This window comes from Sceloporus undulatus, chromosome 1, assembly GCF_019175285.1.
Source record: "Sceloporus undulatus isolate JIND9_A2432 ecotype Alabama chromosome 1, SceUnd_v1.1, whole genome shotgun sequence".
In the NCBI taxonomy this organism is placed as follows: Eukaryota; Metazoa; Chordata; class Lepidosauria; order Squamata; family Phrynosomatidae; genus Sceloporus; species Sceloporus undulatus.
Window position 1 is genome coordinate 162993963 of NC_056522.1, and position 22941 is coordinate 163016903.

General features: G+C 39.7%; 1 protein-coding gene across 1 annotated transcript in view; it reads right to left on the minus strand.

Moving 5' to 3' along the window:
• ERBB4 (erb-b2 receptor tyrosine kinase 4) overlaps positions 1-22941 on the minus strand; it is a 608869-nt gene that overhangs the window by 205261 nt on the left and 380667 nt on the right. Inside the window, exons 9-11 of the mRNA XM_042445446.1 lie at positions 17813-17886; positions 16658-16748; positions 11438-11637 (exon numbers count right to left, since the gene is read on the minus strand). Coding sequence (XP_042301380.1) covers positions 11438-11637; positions 16658-16748; positions 17813-17886 — 365 coding nt within the window. The remainder of the gene's footprint in view (positions 1-11437; positions 11638-16657; positions 16749-17812; positions 17887-22941) is intronic.

Below are 22941 nucleotides of genomic sequence, written 5' to 3' on the forward strand. Positions count from 1 at the left end.
CCCACCCAAGGTCTCTAGTGAGCAGCAAACTTGTAATAAAGTGTTATATTTTTAGGACAACAAGAATTACACTGTGACATAAGATACCATCTAAGATACAATGGAGTTATCAGACAAGGGAAATGGAAGTATAATCCAATGGCAATCCAATGCAATCATGGGGTTAACTATTGTGATAGACTACCACACACAAAATTGGGCAATGAGAAGTCAGTCCAGGCAATCATGGGGTTTTTCACGTTATTGCGTGATAGACTACCACATGCATTCGGGCAATGGCATGCTATTTTCGGGCAATGGGAAGCCAGTTCGAATGCAATTCACATTCACGTAAATTCACTGAGAGCACAATCACGTAAATGTGTTCTGGCCCAGTTTCTTTTCATTCGAAATTAAGAGAAATCTCCCGTGTGATAAAATCCAGTGTTGGAGTATGTATGCAACATTCAAATGCAACAGATGCAACATTCCAATATTATCTCAGTTTACAAAATCCAAAAATTTCCAGGTTTTTGTATCACAACTGACTCTAAAGGTAGTGATTATTTTAACAGCATAGTTAATAATAACTTTATGATGAAAGACTACAGCCAAAAATGCTTTTCTCAATGTCTAGCCATTGATCGAGGTCCCTTTTGTCATATACTGTCTACTTATGCTGAACCACTTTATATAATAAGGACACAAACTGACTAGATGTGCCATCTGTTGCTCATACGTAAACATACATTTACTTCCTAGGCTCAGATATGAGATGACAGGGCTTGCCACCACTCACCATCCTCACCTGAAAGAAAGTGGTGCATTGGAAGTACTAAAGAGAATAAAATTAAAAATAATCTAAGACCGCATGCACTCCAATAAATCCCTCTCCCACGTCCACATCTAGTATTCCAATCTACTCATCCTGGCCTTTCAGTACACTTATTAGGCTGATTCAGCTGGTAGTTGCAACTTGAAGCCATTAAGTGGGAGGATTTCCCGCCCCTTGTCTTTCTCTCTGGTCTCTTCCAAGTGCTTAATATCCCTTAGCAAAGATTATTTCCTCAAAGGCCACCGTAACATATGTTGGTCCTTCTAAAATGTTATTTCAAGGACTGACCTCTTAGTACACTGCCAGGCTCAGTAGTGTGTGTGTGGTATGTGTTGGATGAGAACAGAGGTACATGTTAAACCTGCAATTAACGAGGGAAATGGGCTGGAGAGGTGTGTGCTAGAAGTCCAGGCTGGATTCAGACTGGCTTGGGTGAACCATGTTTCCTCCTGTTTAGGACTTATTTCTGAGACCATTCAGTGTCAACCATGGATCATCCACCTCTATAGATAAAGGCTTCAATTGAAAGGGACAGATTACATGTTATATATCCTTCATTATTACTGGTATTGATGAATGAGAGTAGAACATCTATCATATAGCACATGCTCCAAAGCCACCAGTATAAAGACAGCAACAGCAATAGCAACTGCCCATGGAGATAGCAAGTGTTGCCACCAATCCAATGCAGAATGCAGACAAGTACTCTGTGCCATGACTGGAACTCATCCTTAAAGCAAATATTTCTTTGAATTTTATTGGCTCGACTTGTTGCTGTCGTGCAGCCAGTGAGCAGGTCACTGACAAAGAAACAAGCAGAAGAAGGGAAAGAAAGACTGTGGAAATGGAGGTCTCAGTTTATACCCCCCTCTCAAATTGAACAAAATCCATCTGCTGTTGATTTTCTTGACACTAAAGGAGAGGAGAAATTCCAACAGTTCCAATGTTACATGATGGGTAGCACACCAGAAAGATTGGTCTTTGCGCAGGCAAGTCCCTGCCTGTTTCCCACTGTCTCTCATGTTGTTGCTATGTTGTGCAATGGCACATTGTTTATATATTTAAAAATGCCTTTTGGTTGAAAAAACGTTTGGAAATTTTAAACTGTTTTAGGCTTCCATGGAAAGAGGCAGGTTTCAGGGAGAGCAGGGGGAGTTCTTTCTGCATGGCCCATCCCTGTCCTTTCCACTGTAAGCTACCACAAAAAACAGCTCATTTTTCCATACTCAGATTTTGTTTATGAAACAGAGAAGAATAATCTTACAATGCAGATTAACAGAAGGAGAGAGTTAAGATTTCATTAAAAAATAAAACCCATGCCATGAGTAAGTTCGTACACAGACACACACATTTAATTTCAATATTTCCATCTCTAAATGCTGAGGGTCTGAGCTCAGGAGATCTGGCAAACCTCATTATGAAATGTAAACTCCCCACTGCCCCTTCACCATATCACCCTCCATTGTTCACCATATTTATATTATAGATATCTATCTAAAACACCACACACACACACACACACACACACACACCAGTGTATTGGAAGGGGGCACCTTTTTCTGATTTGATTAACCTCTTAAGGCAGTCCTTCTTTCTGATGTTAACATGGGCCTGAAAATTCAAATTTCTACTACTCTGCTTCAAAGTGCCCCTCTTTCACTTCTTCACCCTTACAAAATTCTTGATATACAATCCAGTCCCAGTGAAATACTGGTATTTGTTGCACCCGTAGCTCTGATGTAGGCAAGGGAAAAACAACATAAAGATAAGATATGAATAAAAATGGCCCAACCTTTTATTGGCTTGGTTTGGGATGACATAAAACAATAATCTAGTCACTGGCAGCCCACCTGTGGGTTGTTTATCTATTTACTTGGCTCACCAAGAACATGTGGTCCTGTGAACTCTGAGCTCAGCTAGCCCGCGCTAGGCTGCTGAAAAGAAGCCAATCTCTCGGGTTCCTTGACAGTAGTAGGTGTCCCATGCCTTCTACTACTAGAAATGCTACTGCTAGAAAGGATCTTGCTTAGTACCTTCAATAGTCCACCAAGGAGATGAAACAAAAGAAGAAACAAACAAAGAGAAAAGTAATGCACCTTTAATCTCTACATATAGTGTGCAAAACTGGAAGGTAAGCAATAGTAAGGAAGGGGGAGGGGGGAAAGACTGATTTTCATGAAGAAGGTGAAAACTTGCCATTACAGGCCAAAGGATGAGAGTAAAAGTTTTTCCTAAACCCATAATCTACTGGCAAGCCATTGTCCATAGCAACTGGGTGTACTAAAAGGAGGGAGGGAGGACAGTGTAGACAAGAAAGCATCCAGTGGCACAGCCACATGTTTTCCCTGTTTACATATCCTCTAGTTTAAGCAACTGGATAGAGACTTTGAGACTGTGCATAGAATCATAGAATAATTCAGTTGGAAGAGACCTCAAGGGCCATCCTCCTGCCATGCAGGAAATACAAATCAAAGACATCCCCGATAGATGGCCATCCAGCCTCTATTTAAAGACCTCCAAGGAGGGAGATTCCACTACACTCCGAGGAAGTGTGTTCCACTGTTGAACAGCCCTGAAGGGGAGGCCTCCAGCTGCCCCTTTTTCGCAAAATCGGGGCCACGGCAACCACACACCATGACCCCAATCTTGCCTTTTCAGGGTGTCAAAAGGAGCTGCAAAAAGTGCTCCTTTTTGTGCCTGGAAAGGGCATGTAGCCACGGCTATATGGTGCTTCTTCAACACTGCATCATGTGGATGCAGTGTTGGAGGAGCACTGTGATGCCATGCACCGTATAGTGCAGTGTGTGGCATCACAGCACCCAGGGCAGAGCCAAGTCATGCATTGTATAGATGCTACACCCCAACTCCACCCCAAGTAGGCCCAAAGTGCCCATTGCATAGGGCCTCAGTCTTCCAGGCTGGTTCATCAAAGCCAAACCATCAAGAACAATAATGGGCTCCAAACCTCCCTGATCCATATAGACTCAAAATCTTTGTCAATTTTGCTAGCTGTATGGCACAGGTACATACGAGATGTTTGGCCTGGTGCTTAAAAATCTTTACAAAGTTCCATGAGGTGAAACAACTTCTCCATGGCCAGAGCAATGCAGAAGTAAGCAAGTAGAAAGAACAATTTTGGGGGCACAGAACATCCTAGATTATATTATGTCAGATTTAAAGGCTTTGATTTTGTAGGACATATCAAGTCAGCACGTGATAAAAAGGCAAAACAGGCAATTCTTAAGTGTGTCCAAATTCCAGATGTGTCTCAGTTATGGCAAATGTCTTGCAAAGAAAGCTGATGTTTGATATTTTGGAAAAGGTGTTTCGGGCAGTATAGAACTTGTCAATATACTGAAGCCTTGTTTGTTGTTGTTATGAACCATTGAGTTGATCTGGACCCATGGCAAGCCTGTAGCTGAGACATCTCCAAGATTCCTATGCTCCACTACTCTGCTCAGGTCCTGCCAATTCATACCCTGACCTCCTTAATAGAGTCCATCCCTCTAGCATGTGCCCTTCCTCTCTTCTACGTCCCTCTACCATTCCTAGCTTATTGTTTTTTTCCAGTGAATCGTGCCCTCCTCATGATATGACCAAAGTATGCAGCCTCAGTCTTTGTCATCTTGGCTTCTTAGAGAGATGTCTGGTTTGATCTGCTCTAGTACTCATTTATTTGACTTCTTGGCTGTCCATGGTAACCTCAGCACTTTTTCCAGCACCACATCTCAAATGAATTGATTATCTTCCTTCCGCTTTCTTAACTATTAGCTCTCACATCCATACATGGGAATGGGACTACAATGGCTTGTATATTCTAAATTTTGTGCGCAGTTGATGTCTTTACATTTTAGGATATTTTTTAGTTCTCTCATAGCTGCCCTCCCCATTCTTACCTTTTTATAATTCTTGACTGTGTACCCACTCTGATCAATTTTGATCCCAGGTATGAAAATTCTTTTGTATTTCTATTTTTTCATTGTCTAGGTTGAATTTGTGTAAATTTTCTGTGGTCGTTATTTTTGTTTTCTTTATGTTCAACAATAATTCTGCCTTTGCACTTTCCTCCTGATCTTCCTTAGTAGTTTTCAAAGTCTGTGATGTTTTTGGCTAGTAGTAGATGGTGTCGTCTGCATATCACAATTCATCATTTTAAGAGCTATGTGAAGTTAGCTGTAATTTTAGCTTGGTAAAATTACAATGGATATACTGGCTGAGTGACTGGGGGAGTTGTAGTAAAAAAAAAAGATGTACACAGTTAAGTTTGTGGCCATTTTTCAAGTACACTGAAATATCCCAGACACTACTTTAGTGAAACTAATGTGTCTTCTCTTCTTACATAACTATATTTGCCTAGTGTTGATGACTAGTAATCATGCCACTTTTTGTTTTGTGCAAAAATAGGATGCAGAGAATAACCAAAGACTGTTCCAATGTAAGACTAGAATGGGAAGGGTGGTGATGAAAGAACTCAACACGATGTTTAAGAGCAGAGATATACATTTGAGCATTAAAGTTAGAATCATCCAGCCATGGTATTCCTTTTACTATGTATGGACAAAAAACTGGACAGAAAAAAAAAAGCAGATAAAAAGAAGAAAATAATCTCATTTGCCTAGAGAACAGATGGTTAAGGAGTGATATGATTGCTCTGTTAAAACTTAAGGGATGTCATATTGAGGAGGCAGCAAGTTGTTTTCTGCTGCTCCAGGACTAGGACTCGGAACAATGGATGCAAGTCAGGAGAAGAGATTCCACCTCAACATTAGGAGAACTTCCTGACAGTAAGCTTTTCGACAGTGGAACACACTTCCTCAAGTGTGGTGGGGATCTCCTTCCTGGGAGGTCTTTAACAGAGGCTGGATGGCATCTGTCAGGGATGCTTTGATTGTGATTCTTGCATGGCAGGGGATTGGACCGATGGCCCTTTGTGGTCTCTTCCAACTCTACGATTCTATAATTCTATGATTCTAAGAGATGTTGCTGGAGAAGAGTGCTAGGATACCATGGACAGCCAAAAAGACAAACAAATGGGTTCTTGAACAGATCAAGACTGAAAATATTTGTAGAAAAACCAAGGTGACCAAATTCAGGCTGTCATACTTTGGCAACCTCATGAGAAGGCGCAATCATTGGGAAAGACAATAATGCTATGAACCATTGAGGGTAGTAGACAGAGAGGAGACAGCAAGTCAGATGGCTAGACTCAATTTATGGAGGTCACAGGCATGAATCTAGCAGTGGAAGGTAGGAGTCTTGGAGATGTCTCATCCACAGGTCCACAGAATAAAAGACAGAGCAAAAATGAATAGATAATGAATGATTACTAGAGGGATCAAGGCCAAAAAAGCCAAGGTTTCAGATTCAGCTGCTGATGCAGTAGTAAAGTAAAGGAAGTTATAGGAAACTGAACAGTAATGTGGGATCTTGTGCCTCTTCTACACAGTGGGTGGTGGAGTTTCCCACAAAATGGTATGCTCAACCACGAAAGTACTACCCAGCTATGCACTGGAACAGAAATTCCATATATATTGAGTTATACAGAACACAAAGAGGAAACAAAGTTCATTGGATAACCTTTCAATGTTCATTCATGCTATCAGCCTAGCCTATTTCACAAGAGGTTGTGGAGGGAAAACAAAGGCCTAAAATTCAATTGCAGTCTTAGTGATCTTAGCCTAGCTGAGGACTAAGCAATTGGATTCAGACCATCGCATAATGTACAGTGCAACAGAGGAAAAACTATACTACTAATCAAAATGATTTCTATTAGGTTTAATGAACCCAGGTTCTTGGAGATGCAATGAACATAATTAACAATATAACTTAAAACAAGTTTTGCATTATTTGGAGAAATCCTACCTCTGTCCTGCCATGTTTTCTAAAGCTAAAGTTCCTAATGGGCCATTTGGAAAGTTTGACAAGGAAATTAAACTGCTCTTCCCAACAAAGACAAAGAGAAATCCCACTCTATATATAAGATATAAACCTCTGAGTAATCTTTGGCTTGTCAGTTCCTTTTATTAAAGGAAAGTTCCACAACAATATTACTCAGTTAATTAAACAAGCAGGAATAAAATCAATTAGGCCTCAAAGATTTATAAACTTAATTGACTAAAGGTGTTTATGAAGAAGCTGTGGCTTTCTAAAACAGAGCTGGTGAAGCACGACAAAGCACTTAGCTATTGTTTAATGCTTCCCTTTTTCACACTAGCCTATTATTCCTATTTAAGCTGCAATGTTTTCTGACCCACTGCTTATTTCGCCCAGGGTTAGAATTATCTCTTTCATTTGACAAAAATGAGCCAAACAGAGACTATTTACAAGCCAAGGGAGAGTTGTTGAAATTTTTTTTGGTGAGACACAGTTAGTAATCTCAAGTTTTCTATGTGCCTTTAAAGCAAGTTTTCAAATGTTCTCAGTAATAAAAGCTGGTTTTAGCCTTTGCCCAAGTGTTCTAACACTAAGTGAGTCTCCCCAGACTAAGGGCCCAAATAAAGCTGCTTCGGGTCACTTTGGAGATATGCTGTTTAAATGACACATACATCTTAAGAGGCCAGAAGCTGCACCAAAGTGGTGCTCCAGTCCTTAGGATTGGAGTGTGGCTTTGGTGTGGCTTCTGGCCTCTTTGGACACACGCATCATTTAAACAGCATAACCCCAAAGTGACCCGAAGCAGCTTTATTTTGGCCTGTCTGTTCGGGCCCTAAGTCTTGCCTGACAATTCTGAGATTTCTGTGATGTGCCACAGTGTTGACACCAAATTCATACTAAATGGCACCCATGTTGGCACCACATTGATACTAAATGGTAGTCATGATGGAACTCTTCTGTTGAACAAATGTTCTTACAACAACAGAGATAATAGTTTGTGATATTACACACTGAGCCTGCCAAATCAGTGGCCTAGCCATCCATGGATTGGAGCTCCTGGGGATTGTCTCACACCATACTAGCCAATGGTACTGCATGCATGTGGGCATGCTGACGCGGGTACATGAATGTAGCCACTGATTGACTAATATGGGCTTAAGCTCCCATGTTTTCCCCCCCCATGGGCTGGGAGAGGGGAACCGAACCCCTGTGGATGGGAAGGGCTCGCTGTCTTCTTTACTCAGAAAGTCTCATTGTAGAAAATAAAGCACAATGAGATGTTACTGACAGAACAATTTTGATGAGAATGTTTTCTGCACAGGTCCTGGTAACTTCTGTCCAACTGTTCTACCTTGAAATGTATTACCATATAACATTTCAGTTGTCTGCTGCTTTTCACGCCTATGCTATCACTGGCAACAGTGAAGCATCTTTCAGTGGTGGAACATGCAGTATCCATGGATAAAGTTTCTGATTCTGTCCCTGGCATTTTCCATTACAGTAGAACTGAATGAAAATGACATACTAAAATTACGCGGGTGCGTTTTACGCGGCTTCCAGCATATGCTGGAAGCCGCACCGGAAGGAATGGATCCATGCACTGGAAGAAAACAAAGGCGTGCGCTCCCATGGTGTGCACCCCGCGCGCCACTGCCACATCGCTGCAGGCACAAGCCCCATTCATTTGAATAGGGTTTGAGCATCTGCATTTTCCCCTTATGGGGGGGGGGGGGTCCGCAACGGATCCCCCGCATAAGGGAAGGGATGACTGTATTGTGCTTTTTGTGGGCACTGAAACTGGGAACAATGGTGTCACTGAGATTAGTGTCACCCAGTGTGTGTGTGGGGGAGGCAAAGTGCCTTGCCCTCCCCCCATCATCTGGTTACCTAGAATGCTGATGAAGGTGGCAGTGGTGCGGCCTCTGGAGGGTTCATTCAGGGTCCAGTGTTACTGCTGTCTGAGCAGCCATGCCAGACCCTGAAGGCAGCTCCCCCACCCCACAAAGACCTTTGGAGTCTGATCCAACTGCTTGAGAGTCTGCTACTGAGGGTAATGGTGCTATGGCCTCAAAGGGCCCATTTAGGGCAAACAGAAAAGGGAGGTGATGCCCTTTCTCACTCACCTAATAGCTGTGCTAGACCCTCCTGGTATACTGCCCCACGTATGGGACCAAATGGACAGCCAGGTTGGGGTTTGGAGCACCTGATAAATAGATGTCCCACTCCTATTTTAATGTCTTCTTCAAATTACTGATAACCAAAATTAAAAGCAATTCCTAAGCATTTATCTATTGTAATCCCAGATCAGTTGTGGTTTTAAACCAAATTTTGCTAAGCTTTGATAATAGTTTTTCCCCCACTTTTTAATTGCTAAGATACTGATGTTTATAAATTTGTTTGCTGTGCTATGTTGACTTTCTTGACAGCTAATGTGATGTAGTGGTTTCGGTGATGGACTATGACTTTGGGGACCAGGGTTCAAATTCTCCCTTAAACATGGATATCCATTGGGTGACTTTGGGAAGCTCATCTTCTCTCAGCCTCAGATGGAGGCAAAGGCAAAACTCCCTCTGAATAAATCTTGCCAAGAAAATTCTATTATAGGTTCACATTAGGGCAACCATAACAATGTGAAACAACTTGAAGGCAGAAAACAACAACAACAACAACAACAACAACAACAACAACAACACTGTCTTCCCCCTTTTTCTTAAAAAAACCCCCACTTCCAACACAATCTGAATGTCAGAAAATATATTGGTTTGATCAGAACCTTTCATCCAGAAATGCTGTTTCCAAGCATGTGTGTTAATTAAGGCCTAGATATATTTGTCAGGTCCATGAATGATACTAGTCCTGGATATTTTTTTAATGTAAGAACTGAAATGTTTGCATGTCAGTTAGAGTTTAATAGTTTTAAACAGTTTTGTAGGCAAATGCAATTCAATTATCAGTGTAATTGCATTAGAGGAATGACTGTGCCAGTTCTTTTTTCTGCATTCATGCCCTTCTTTTTTCCAGGCTCTTCAACTGCAGATGCTTCTTTGAAATCACTGACAATAATATAAAAATGAATCTTCATCAAGCCACATTTTTCACTTTGATGTTTTTAATACAGGCTTGTAGTAAATGCCATTTGAAAGAAACCATGCTAACAGAACACATGTGGCTCTTTTATTTAAAAAATAATTAATAGCTATATCGCAGAGCTTGGTAAAGTTTTATTAAAACACCCAAAATCTCCCAGATGGGAGTTATATTTTGTAAAAGTAACTTTCCAAGCACTGATATTTCTCCATCTTTAGTGAAAGGCTCTTGAAGGCTCAATGAATGTGCTTCAACTAAGAGTCACCCAGTAGCCCAAGAAGAACTGCAAAGATAAGGAGCCTTAATATATCAGAAGATGTCACAAAACTTGGAATTATATTTCAGTACTCCCTTCCGTCTGTACCCATATTGCCTAGTCCCTTGACTTAGGCAACAGTTACTTTAGCAAGTGAGGCTGAGGTGCAGAGAGGCAGTTCAGAGGTTAAAGGGGAAAAAAACATTAAGACAGAGAGTCAGGGTGCAGCTACACTGCAGAACTGATGTAATGTGACACCACTTTGACTGCCATGGCTCAGTGCTATGGGAATATGGAAGTTTTCATTCTGTGAGATATTTCACCTTCTGTATCAGAGAGCTCTGGTGGCACAACAAACTATACATTCCAGGATTCCTTAGGATGGAGCCATGAAAGTTAAAACAGTGTCGAACTGCATTATATTTGCAGCATGGCAGGAGCCTCAGTGGCAACAGTAAGGCAGTTAGATAGTCAGGAAGAAGCTGGCAGCCCATTGTATTGCTGCCTCCTCCCTCCATGCCTCATTTTATAAGCATAGCAAGTCCGTTTGCAAAGCTGTGAAACTCTCAACTGATCCTCACCTATCATAGCTCATTAGAAAATGTATGCTTTAATTTAAGAAAAGCTAGTAATGATGAATACATCCAAATTCAAAATGCTATTAAGCTAAGATATGAATAATCCCTCCACTCTCAGCCCTATTGTGACTTTCAAACATCTAATCCAACAGCAGCCAGAGGAGCTCAGACCAAGCTTGGTGCTAATAATAATAATAATAATAATAATAATAATAATAATAATAATTTGTTTTATTTATATACCACTATTCCAAAGATCATAGCGGTGAACAGCAAGTAAGCTAATTAGCAAATAAGCTAATTTGCCCCCAACAGTCTGGGTACTCATTTTAGCGACCTCGGAAGGATGCAAGCCTGAGTCGAGCTTGGGCCCTTTTGCTGGTCTTGAACTCGCAACCTTGTGGTTTGTGTGCCTGGCACACACAGAAATCTGTTAGGGAATAACCCGCTATGGCTCATATCTACCTTGCTGATTCCACACACCCTCCAGCATTGCTCTTATTGCTTGCCACTACTTGGAGTCCTGGCATAGAAAGTGCTGGACCCAGACACCACTTAGCCACCCCTCCCTATGAATGGACTTTGCAGTGTTGCAGTGTTAGCATTGTTAACATGGCAGTGTGGGAGATAAAGCAGAGCTGGATAGATCTGAGTGACCACTTGGCTCCCCTCCCAGCAGAGCCATAAGCACATCAGGATAGCCCCTCTAGGGAAAAGAGTGACTGACAGCTATAGTACTGATAAGAGAACAATCCCCTGAATACAATATCAGTTCTTGCCAGTGCTTTCACTTGCAGAGCGCATAATGATACAATCATTCATACTTACTGCAATTTTCTGCTTTCTTATTTCTGTGGATCACAGTCTTTTGGTTGGTAGTGCTGAAGAGGCTGGTCCAGTTGATGGTGTGATAGTAGCACAAGTTACTATTGTCGGTGATGTAGACATTGCCAGCGCTGATATGTTTCAGGGACTGAAACTGTAGGGATCTAATTCCATGCTGCTTGAGAATAAGCAGAGACAGGCCACTGAAAGGAGAAACAAAAACAGAATCATAAACAGGGAAATCGCCATATATGTGTATGTCTGTATTATGGAAGCTTCCTTGTTGCTTAGTGACAACATTTACTTAGAAGTTGAGAACCTGAAAGTGAAAAGGTGGAAAATGAATCTAATTTGACCCCTACCTTTTTATTTGTGTCTGTGTGATCAATCATCCCATCCTGCTGTCTGTGTACCTACTTAGTTTGTTTTGCATAAAGACAAGAGCTTTTCACAGATCAAGAGAAAATACATAAAACAAGATGGGAGGAAGAACCCACTTGGTGCCTCACTTGGGGGTTTGGAGAGGTCTCACCTGACTATCCCACTGTGCCAAGACAACCCGTTTCTCCCAAAATCTTGGCAGTGTTCACATTCTTGGTGATTTGCCATCTTTCCACAGACATACAGTGAAGGGGCTTTTTCAGTCATGGCATTCAGACTTTATAATTCACTGTCCCCAGGAAGAAGCTTATTTTGATAATATTTGGTCTGGATGTTGACTTTCTTATGTGGTTTTTAAATCATACCTTTACAGTTGTTTTTCTGCTTGTACAGTATTACTTGATCATTTTTACTGATTGCTATTGCATACAAAAAGCAGGATAGAAATAAAAGATTTATTTTATTATTTATTATATTTTTGCATATGTATTTTTATAGTGTGTGCTTTGAACTTTGAGTGTGTAAAGTGCAATGTATGTCCCCATCCACATTGTTACATCCCAAACTGTATGCAATTGAAGATTGACCCAGGTGGATTATAGGGATGTAATTCTTTGCTAATTTAGGCCTGTTACAGACTGCCAAAATAAAGCTGCTTCGGGTCTCTTTGGAGGTATGCTGTTTAAATGATGCATGGGTCCTAAGAGTCCGGAGGTCGCGCCAAAGCCACACTCCATTCCTAAGCACTGGAGTGCAGCTTTGGTGCAGCTTCCGGATTCTTAGGATGCATACATCATTTAAACAGTATACCTCCAAAGAGACCTGAAGCAGCTTTATTTTGGCAGTCTGTAACAGGCCTTAGTTCTGAATGGAAGCAATTAGTAATTTTAGTAATTTTCTTCCTGCTGCAAGATAGTCTTCTAAAACTGTTTAGTTTCCAAAGACTCTTTCCAGTTCAGGATTCATTCTGTGCAAAATTTATGCATATCACACACACACAGATGCACATGCACACACACACACACACACACACACACACACACATCAGCATTTTCTGTGCAGTAAACAGTATTACCTGCACAGAAAATGCTGTTTCCTATGCAAAAATAGCATGTGCAAACTTTGCACAGAGTAAGACCTGAACCCAGCACATTCTCCTCAGTCCAATATTCCTTTTGTTATTGTTGTTTGACATTTCTTCAAATATTTTCAAATATTCTTTGGATCTAATCCCTCCTGGGTTGTTATATAAACATATATGTTGCATTAAAAAGTTATGGCTATGTGCAAATGCCTACTTGGAAGTTCTGGTGTGTCTAGGATGGGGTAGGAGAACAGGACCTCTTTCTTTAACTATGGAAAAATCAATATTAACAAATCCTACTTCTTTCAAGAATTGTAGCTCAGATGGTGATGATGATGATGATGATGGTGATGATGATAGTAATAATAATAATATGGTTTATTTAAATTTCCCGCCTCTCCCTGCGGATTGAGGTGGGATTACAACATAGACAAAATTACAAAATACAATAAAAATACAATAAAAATAGATGCAGTTGTTGTATCTGAACTAGATTTCTTGAGGGAAGCAGGGATTTGTTGCACCCTTTTTCCGAGTTCTCTCTCTCAAATGAGATTAATTTAGTACCACTGCTTTCAGTAAAAGAAGAAAAAATAATGGAAAAATACCCAAAGCAATACTGAAACAAACTATTATCTGGAGAGGAAATGAAGTCTTGCTTGATATATGAGGGCTTTATCCCACCGGAACTGCATTCAAACTGTTTACATTAAAATAGAAATAAAATTATTAATTCCAAGGAGATTTCCTATCCCTTTGCTTGTGATTATTTTTCTTTTTCTTTCTTTTTTCTTGGCAGACAGTCATTTCTGAACATCAAGCAAAACTTCCTGACTGTGTGAAGTGGAGATAACTTTGCATAGTATTCCAGAGTCGAAAGTTGGTGAAACTGAAGACTAGTTTATGGGGAGGGGAATAAAATAATGCTCTGCAGATTTATTTGATATCTTTTTAAAAAGACAATAATTATTTGCCAGCTGTTCTCATTGAAAACCAATACCATAAAAGCCAGCACAAGATTGTAATTCAAATCTCAAGGTTTTGTTGTTATTTATAATCTGTTTGGTCCATTGTTTACAACACCGGCAGAATCTTTTGACTGATTAACTACTTCTGTTCCATGGGCCATGGCATATATTATGCTGATATATCACTTCACACTCCTTCTGTTTCGTGATTTTCTCCCCCTATAGCAACTCTTCCTGCACATCAGTTCTCACATCCAAACTTTTCTTAATGAAATATATTAGCTATTACAAGACTCATCTTCTATAATGCCAGTACAAACCGCTGAACAATCTACAATCTACTTTGCACTATTACATTCGTTTACTTTTTCTTTCTGAAACCGCCAAATCAGTCAATACCAGAGCAACAAAGCCAATGACTAACAACAAATAAACTGCAGTACTGACAGATCTTCGCTCATTATGAAACTGGAGTACAAAATAATAAATTACAGAGTTGGTATACATTATGACTGACAAGATTCAAAGCAGTGGGTTGCATCCAGCATTGCCTTTCATCTGGTGCAAAACTTCATGTCACAGTGTTGCAGAACCATACTGCTTTAGAGTACAATCTTGTAAATGGTCTCACCACTGTCATAGACTTGCTCGATGGAGACAAGTGAGGGAAACTACTTGGTGGTTGTTTCCAGGCTTCAAAACTCTCCCTCTAAGACTCTTCTCTGGATGAATCTATGAGAGGGCAGTATCCCCTAGCACCATTTCATAGCATAGCATTTGCTGTCTACATGAAGGCTGCATGCTAGCACTATTTCATAGCATCCTTGCCCAGTTTGACCCCTTTAGCACACACTCTTTTTAAAATCAAAACTGAAATCATTTTGGAAAGCCACACAGAACCCCATTGCATAGCCACATTGGTGCAGGGGTGTTTTTACTGTGTACACATGCTCACCCCATTGGTTTATGTCCTACCAAATGACCACAGCAGTTGCACTTTTTTAAAATTCCCATCATGCATGCAAACATTCAAACATTTGCTTAATCAAATAACCCTTTTCCATGTTCCCTGTCATTCTGATTGTCATTCTGTGCTTGTACAAAGTGAAACCAGAAGAGCAAGGGAGGTGAAATGCCAACCTGCAAATGTGTGCAACAGTATGTATGCTATGGTTGGCATATAAACACAGATTTTTTTTTAACTGACACCACCTTCTCTGGATGTTGATATAGAGAAAGAGTACCCTTGAGTGGCAGGAACCATCAGGTATCTTTGGTGACCACCTGACCTAACGGACCACTCACCAGCCTGGCATCACCCTCTCTCTACCCACCTCACCTCAATTCCACTGCAATCTTAATCTGGGGGCCAAACAATACATTTTTAAAAACCCAGTTCTTCCTCAAAATAGCAGAATAAAATGGAGGATTTTAAAAATCACCTTAAAGCCTTGAAACATTGAAAAAAACCGTTTTTCACATTTAAATGAAAAGAACATCATATGTTCCACCAGGGCTGGGACAAAATTAAGGATGCATTGTTTAGTCTGTGTGGATTCACTTTCTGTTGTCCTTCTGCCAGTAGGCAAGGACATTTCTTTTATTTAGACTGGTCTTCAACTATTGAGTTGTTACAAAAGTGTCTCCTAGGGGGCGTTTTTGTTGAGTTTTATACCCATTATTATGTCTTAAATGCCTTTAAACTGTTTTAAATAAATGTTTTTAATAGGAAAGCTGGTTGTTTTCTAACTTCCTTATTATAATCATTGTTTTAATTGTATTTTATTTTAATTTATTTTGCAAGTTGCCTTGCATCCCATATTGGGAAGAAGGCAGGACATACATTTATATCCTGCATAAACTTTCCCTTAAGGGAAATAGCAACCCCATGTAAACTAAGCAGTCTTCCTAATCTCCAGATTTCAGAACTTTTCACACACAGAGGTTTTGTCTTGGCAGGTTTCAAAGCCAATGTACTAGCCCATATCCTGCCCCTCACTGCTTTTCAGGAACTGATCCAGAGGCCCTGTCACACTGCATAGTTATAGTGCTATGATTCCACTTAAACCACTATAGCTACATGCTATAGAATCCTGGGATTTGAGGTATAAGGAGAGGCATTGAGAATCCTGAGCCAGGGAACTCCTTTGGTGCCTCTGACCAAACTACAACTCCAATTCCATAGGATGCAACCATGGCAGTTAAAGTAGAATCATGGTAATATAACTGTATATACACAAGGACCAGGACTTGCACAAATTAGAAGTTAGGTCAGAACTTTAGTGGAACCATGGGCTTAATTTGTAAAGGTCTTGGGGAAGTAAGCTTTGGGTTCACCATTCGACTTAACTCTCCACTCCAACACTTTTTTACATGATTCAGCAATTCCATTACTTGTGTGTTAGTAGGAAAAGACAACCTTCAGCCTTATGGTTTAAATATGACACCAAAATAAAAATATCAGCATCAGTAACCAAATAATATAACTAGGACAGTTAAACATTTTAACAATCGAGATTAGTGATAATACCATCAATGGAACAGATAAAGGATACTGCATGAAAGAAATAACAATATTTCCATCTATGCATTTCTATTTGTGTAGCTGTGTGAGGAAAGAGGAACAATCTACATCCTAGTCTGGCCAACATGAGGTCCAATGACCAGTTCTGTGACCACATTTTTAAATAAATAGACAAACACAACACAATTTTAGTAAAATTATAATTTCTGAATGTTATTTCTGAAAAGTAAGGAAAAGCTAACACAATTAGCAAATGTGTATCCCACCTGTATAATGCTCTTCCACCTATAGTCACCAGGTTAGAAAACACACTGAAATCTGTCATGTTTTCAGGCCATGACTGTATATTCAGGAACCCTAAAGAGGATGAAAGCAGAGATTTTAGAGAATAGCTACCCTGCGGTTAGTGCAGAAAATATGCAGTAGCTGTTCAACTGAGGAATCTTCAGCAAAATGAATATTTGTGCTACATTCTATGATGTTTCTTCACAGAGGAACATGTGATAGCAGAAGACTTTGGAGGCATGATCATAAAATGCTTTGGGCAGCTTGAGAGCTAACATAAGGTTTGCCTTGAAAATCACAGTATGAAGAATATGATGTGTGCTATTTGGTTAAACATTCATTTGTTTAACATTTTTGGACTACAATTTCCAGAAATCCCCAGCTGCCATGACCACTGGCCATGTTAGGAGATATACCCCAAAATGTACTTTTCCAAACTCTGATTCATTCAATAACCTCTCAAATTCACCCCAATAAAATGTTGGCATGTGTAGGAAAAGCAGAGAACAGTTTCTTGGAACTTCTGATTGAACATCAGCCTCCAGCTACACTATATATAGATTTCATATGAACTCCTTAGTAACCCCAAGATACAAGGAACTAGTATGCATTTTTCCATACATACTGGAAGATCATGTCTTAACTCTCTCTCTCTCTATCTATCTATCTATTTCATCATTTACAAATGACAGTTAAAGTGCTGGTGTCAAAGTACTCTGATTGTGTAATATGAAATATATTCTTGTCTGTCAAAATAACTGTCAAATAACTCCCTACACTTGGATAAATCTATACATCTATAGTAAGATTTCAAAATAACCAGAGTCTTAGAAGTGTAGGGGGATCTTTGCAACTGAGAGAGTTACTACTACTGCTATTACTACCATTTCACATTTATATAATGATGTAAAATCACGGCAACAACAACTTTTTAAACTTTATAAAGCAATAGCCCTATATTTAAGTGTGTGTGTTGAAGGAATGCGGGGTTAAAGCTGTATAAGGTCACCCTGGTGAATTCATTGCTGAGATGATATTTCAACCAGGAAAATTTTGCTCATGCTCTTCTGCCACAATATCACATGTCTCTCTTATGCATGCAGTAAAAGAATGCAAAATACAAAGTCAAGAGCTACCTGTTATCTCTCGCACTGTTTGGAAGACATTTAAATTCTGTGGGTCAATTGCTTCAATAGTGTGATAGGGGTCCCTAGAAGAGAATAATGACATATTTGAAAAGCAATGCATACTGAAGAATTTGCACCAAATCTTGTAAGTGGGAAAGCAGTTTTCACTTTCCTAGCTAGCTCAGGAAAGTACTACTACAGCGCAGAGGTGAGGAACTTTCAAATCTTTTCCAGCTGATTTCACAAAGGAAAAATTGTATTTTGGCAATCTGGGATAAAGGTCTCTGCTGCTGAAGTTTAGCCAATTCCTCCAGAAGTGGGAATTAATTATTTGTACTTAAATATTTTATTCCAATTCAAGTTCCCCCCCACCTTTTGATGCCTTGCTTTCTGATGATTCACTCCTTCAACACTTGCAAGTTCCATTATTTCAGCATTATTTCTCCTCTCTTTTGTCAGTTTCTATTGCCTACAAGGGTGGCTTGGGACCCATTTTTGTGTGTGTGTATGTATATATAGTGTATTAATTTCTCGTTTGCACACATTCAAAAGTGATATATACTGTGTTATTTATGTTTTTAGGGACCAAAATATATTTGCAAGCTGAAAACAACCTGGGTTCCACTGTTCAACCAATTCCACTTTCTGACCGTCTTCTGGTCCCTAACTTGTCAAGGGCTTCCTATGATGCAAGGGCTTCCTATGTTGAAAATATCAGAACATTACATTATGACTGTAATGTAACAAATGATAACATCACTCCTTTTGCTGTAACTTTTATTTACTTATTTGGTGGGTAGTCTTACTAAATTATGAAGGAAGAATATTGCAGAGTTCAGGTGCTGCTACGTGTTCTATCTCATGTGCATAAGGCAAGAACTTGGGAGAAGAGCATGTTTTATACCATAGATATAATTAGAGGCATAACTAAAACCCTTGGTAGGAATTTAGTGTTTTAATTTAAAAGAAATATAGTTATTTAAGTGACATTTGAGAATTATAAAACTAAAAAATGACTTTTCAGATAATGCAACTATAACAATAACTACTTGCCCAGACATTTAAACTGAAGCTATTTTACTGTTACATAGCTTCTTCGTAGTTTTCACACTTCTGTAGGTGGATGAAAGCAAATATTGTTCATAGAAGGAACGGCTGGTTTACTTTAGCCAGTAGCATGGGAGCAGAGGGAGGGGTGGGTAAGATAGGCCTGTTACAGACAGGCCAAAATAAAGCTGCTTCGAGTCACTTTGGAGGTATGGTATTTCAATGATACATGAGTCCTAAGAGTCTGGAAGCTGCCCCAAAGCTGCACTCCAGTCCTTAGGACTGGAGCGCGGCTTTGGTGTGGCTTTTGGACTCTTAGGATGCATGCATCATTGAAATACCATACGTTCAAAGTGACTCGAAGCAGCTTTATTTTGACCTGTCTGTAACAGGCCAGTGATCTCCCTCTCTTTTACACGCACACACCACTCATCACTAGCAGCAACGAACATGCAGATGGGCTGGGAGGGGAGAGGATATGGGATTTGAACAGTGCAGAAGGGAAAGAAAGATTTTGGAAAGCAAATGGTAAGAAGCCAATTTCTTCTCCATCTCACATTAAAATATATTGCAATGTCATCATAATGCCTGCTTCATATTTCACTGGCATTTCTTCATGGAAGACCAACCTCAACCTAATGAATGCTGCTATTACCAGAGCTGGTATTTAGTACTATTTCTGCCAGTATGTTTTATCTCTTAGATTTATAAAGCAATGCAAAACAAAACAAAACAAAACAAAACAAAACAAAAACCAACCTTTATTCAGAAAGCCAGATACTTTTAATAGTTATAAAATTTTCCCACATTTTTGAGTCTGCAAAATTATTTTCCTTGAGTCATGTGTTTTTTTTTTTTCATATTATTTGGGATCAGACTACATTTGTTACCTATTTCTGCTTAGATAAAATTTTGTCATTTGGTGGTGAGTATAATAATAATAATAATAATAATAATAATAATAATAATAATAATAGATTTATTTCTAGCCCGCCCAATCACGAAGAATCTGGGCGGGTTACAACAATAAAATACAACAAATTACAATAGAGTTAAAAAATCAAACCCTAGACCTACCACTACCCCCCATTCCCAGTACTAAAACAGAATTAAACAGTAATAATATTAAAACATTAAAAACATTAAAAACATTGAACAACCAAAAAATAGGCAGAAACATTGGTGGGGGGAAATAGACAGATGAGGGGACAAATATCTCTATATCTGGGGAGGGTAACTAGGTTGGAAAGGCCTGCCGGAAGAGATCCATCTTGAGTGCTTTCTTAAAAGCTACCAGAGTGGAAATGTGACGGATCTCCTCCGGCAGGTCATTCCATAGTTTAGGAGCAGTAGTAGAAAAGGCCCTCTGGGAGACAGATGTTAGCCTAGATTTTTTTGGCTGTAGTAGAGTATCTTCAGTATCCATTGCAAACAGCCTGTTCTTGTCATTGCTGCTTAGTGCAAATTTTTGTAATCTCTGACTTTTTGGTTAAGTTATATATAAGATCAAGTTATATGCAAGATATCAATTTTAAAAAAATCATCATTTGGTGGTGAGTATCTTCATTATCCATTGCAAATAGTCTGTTCTTCTCATTGGTGCTGTATATATTTGCACTTAAATGTATATGCTTAAGGATGTATTAAGCTAATGCACCTGTTTAAATAAACCACATGAGCAGACACTCATATGTGCATAGATTATTAGTTCAAAATTAAACAACAAAGACACTATCACAGATACATGACAATTGTTTTTTATATAATCTGCATAATGTATATGTAAGAAAGATGTAAAAAGAAAACGGTAGACTATGTGCACAGCAGTCCCGACAAAAGTGATAAGTCACTAAGCATGGATCCTGGAATGGAGATAGGTTGTGAGGGATACTAGACACCACCAAGATTAGGCTTGGGAGGCTGAGCCCCCTAAAATGATCAGCCAAAATTAGACCACAAAATCTCCTAGGATTTTATCACACCAGCCTGCTATCCCATCACAACTACACTGGTTTATGAATGGAACCATGTCAGTTTGGCATCATTTCTTATCACATGTTTTTCCACGATAGTGCTTTGGTGATCCATGGCCACATGATTTGTTTTCCTCACTGCCAAATGACACCTTCTAGGAAGAAAGATGGGAATGAGTGATTGCATCTGTGAACTGCCACCCAAAGCCAGCTGCTGTGTGAGCATGCAGAAAGCAGCCAGATTTGGTAAGGTGTTGGAAGCCACAATCACTGCTTCTCCTCCCTTCCAAAGTGTGGGGCTGCTGTGTGCCCATTCACACAGCAGCCTCACAATTTGGGAATGAGGGGACAAGCAATTATAGATTCCAACCATCTCCCAAAACCAGCTGTTGGGTGAATGTGCACACAGCAGCTGTCTTTGGGAAAGTGTTGACAGCAGTGATTGCTGCAAAGTGGAGAGAGCGGGAGAGGAATAGAATCATGCTCACTGACACTAGCGAAATAAATATATTTCTCCTATAGTATTTTTTAAGAGGGCAAAATATTTATTGGGCCAAAATATTAACACAGAGAAGAGGGTGAGGGGCATTAGATGTCAAGAACAAATGTAAGATACTGTACTAACTGGGCAAGCTATCTTAGAGAAAGCGTAAAGGATTCAGCAACACAGACGAGAACTAGGAAGTCATTTCCAGGTTTTACAGTGAAGTTTGAAAGAGGGAAATGAAATATTCACAAAAAGGTCAAAGGATTAACCAAATACTAAACAATTAATTCTTGAGCCTTAACCCTCCCCCATCATGGTTTCTAATCTGTTTGCTACAAATTTCATACAGGATTTTAATTTTTAATTTCACTTTTTGCTCAGTGGGTGGCTGCTGAGAAATGAGTCCAAACCAAAGGGAGGAGGGAACTGTTTCAAAGCAAGGCATAGAAAATCCAATACACACATTTCTCCAGTAAAAGCACTTTATGATATACAGCAATACAAATTGTGGTTTGGTAATTGGCAAACTCTAATTTCAAGTCAGCCAGTGAACCAAAACCAGCAACCTGAAGTTGGAAAAGCTTTATGCTTTTCTTTCTTGTCATTTAGTCCTTGGTAAAATGTATCCCAAAAGCATTCTTAATGTGCAACATGGAGAAGAGTGAACACACTGAAGAAGAATGTGGGTTCTTATTATTTTAAATGTGAAATAATAAAATTCATGTTGAATGAAAGCATTTATTCAAATAGCCTAAATTTACATTGTGAACAACAAATACCTATTTCATCCCACCATTGTAAACGTAGGCAAAGCTCAGTCTAATTACATTGGCCCCATTCATACTGGTCTAAAAGACATGGAGGGAACTGGGATGATCCGGATGCCCCTCCCCCGAATCGCTCCGTTAGCAAGTGCCCACTACAAATTTGAAATCGAATGCATTCTGTTTGAAATCGAATGCATTCTGTGTCTGCCGGCGAGGTGGCCGCTGTCAATCAAGCGATTGTCAAGGTGACGTTTTGCAGGACATCGGAAAGTGTCCTCCCCCTCCTCCCTTTTTTTTAAAGAGCCAGGCACAGGGTTAATTTTTTTATAAACCTGTGGGCATTTGGGTCAGATCTGCCCCGTCCCAGGCAAAGGATGGAATTGTCATGCATTTTTTTTTGCTTTTAAAAGCAACATTTGTAGCTTTCCCTTTGCTCCAAAAAATTGTTTAAAAATGTAACACTGATTGTAAGTGAGGTCTTTTGCAACATTGTAGCTTCCCCTTCTGCTGAACTGACCCCTTTCTTCCTGCTTACACTTTGCCATTGCCTTCCACTGAGGCTGAGAGAGAGTGACCTAATGGAATCAATTGGGAATAAATGGGAAATGCAGCACATTAATAATAATAATAATAATAATCCAGGAGCAAGAGGAAATAAAGCACAAGCAAGCACACAGACATGTCACCCCCCAAAAATGCACATAAATGGTAAAAAAATGCACATAAATGCTTCTGCTGCATCCATTTCCCTACATCCCCCAGCCTGGGCAATCCTCCTCTTCCTCTTCCTCCTTCCTCCTCCTCCATCACTTTCTCCATCTCCCCCCCACCCCCAGCCCTATGCAGCCCAGCCCCCCCTTTTGC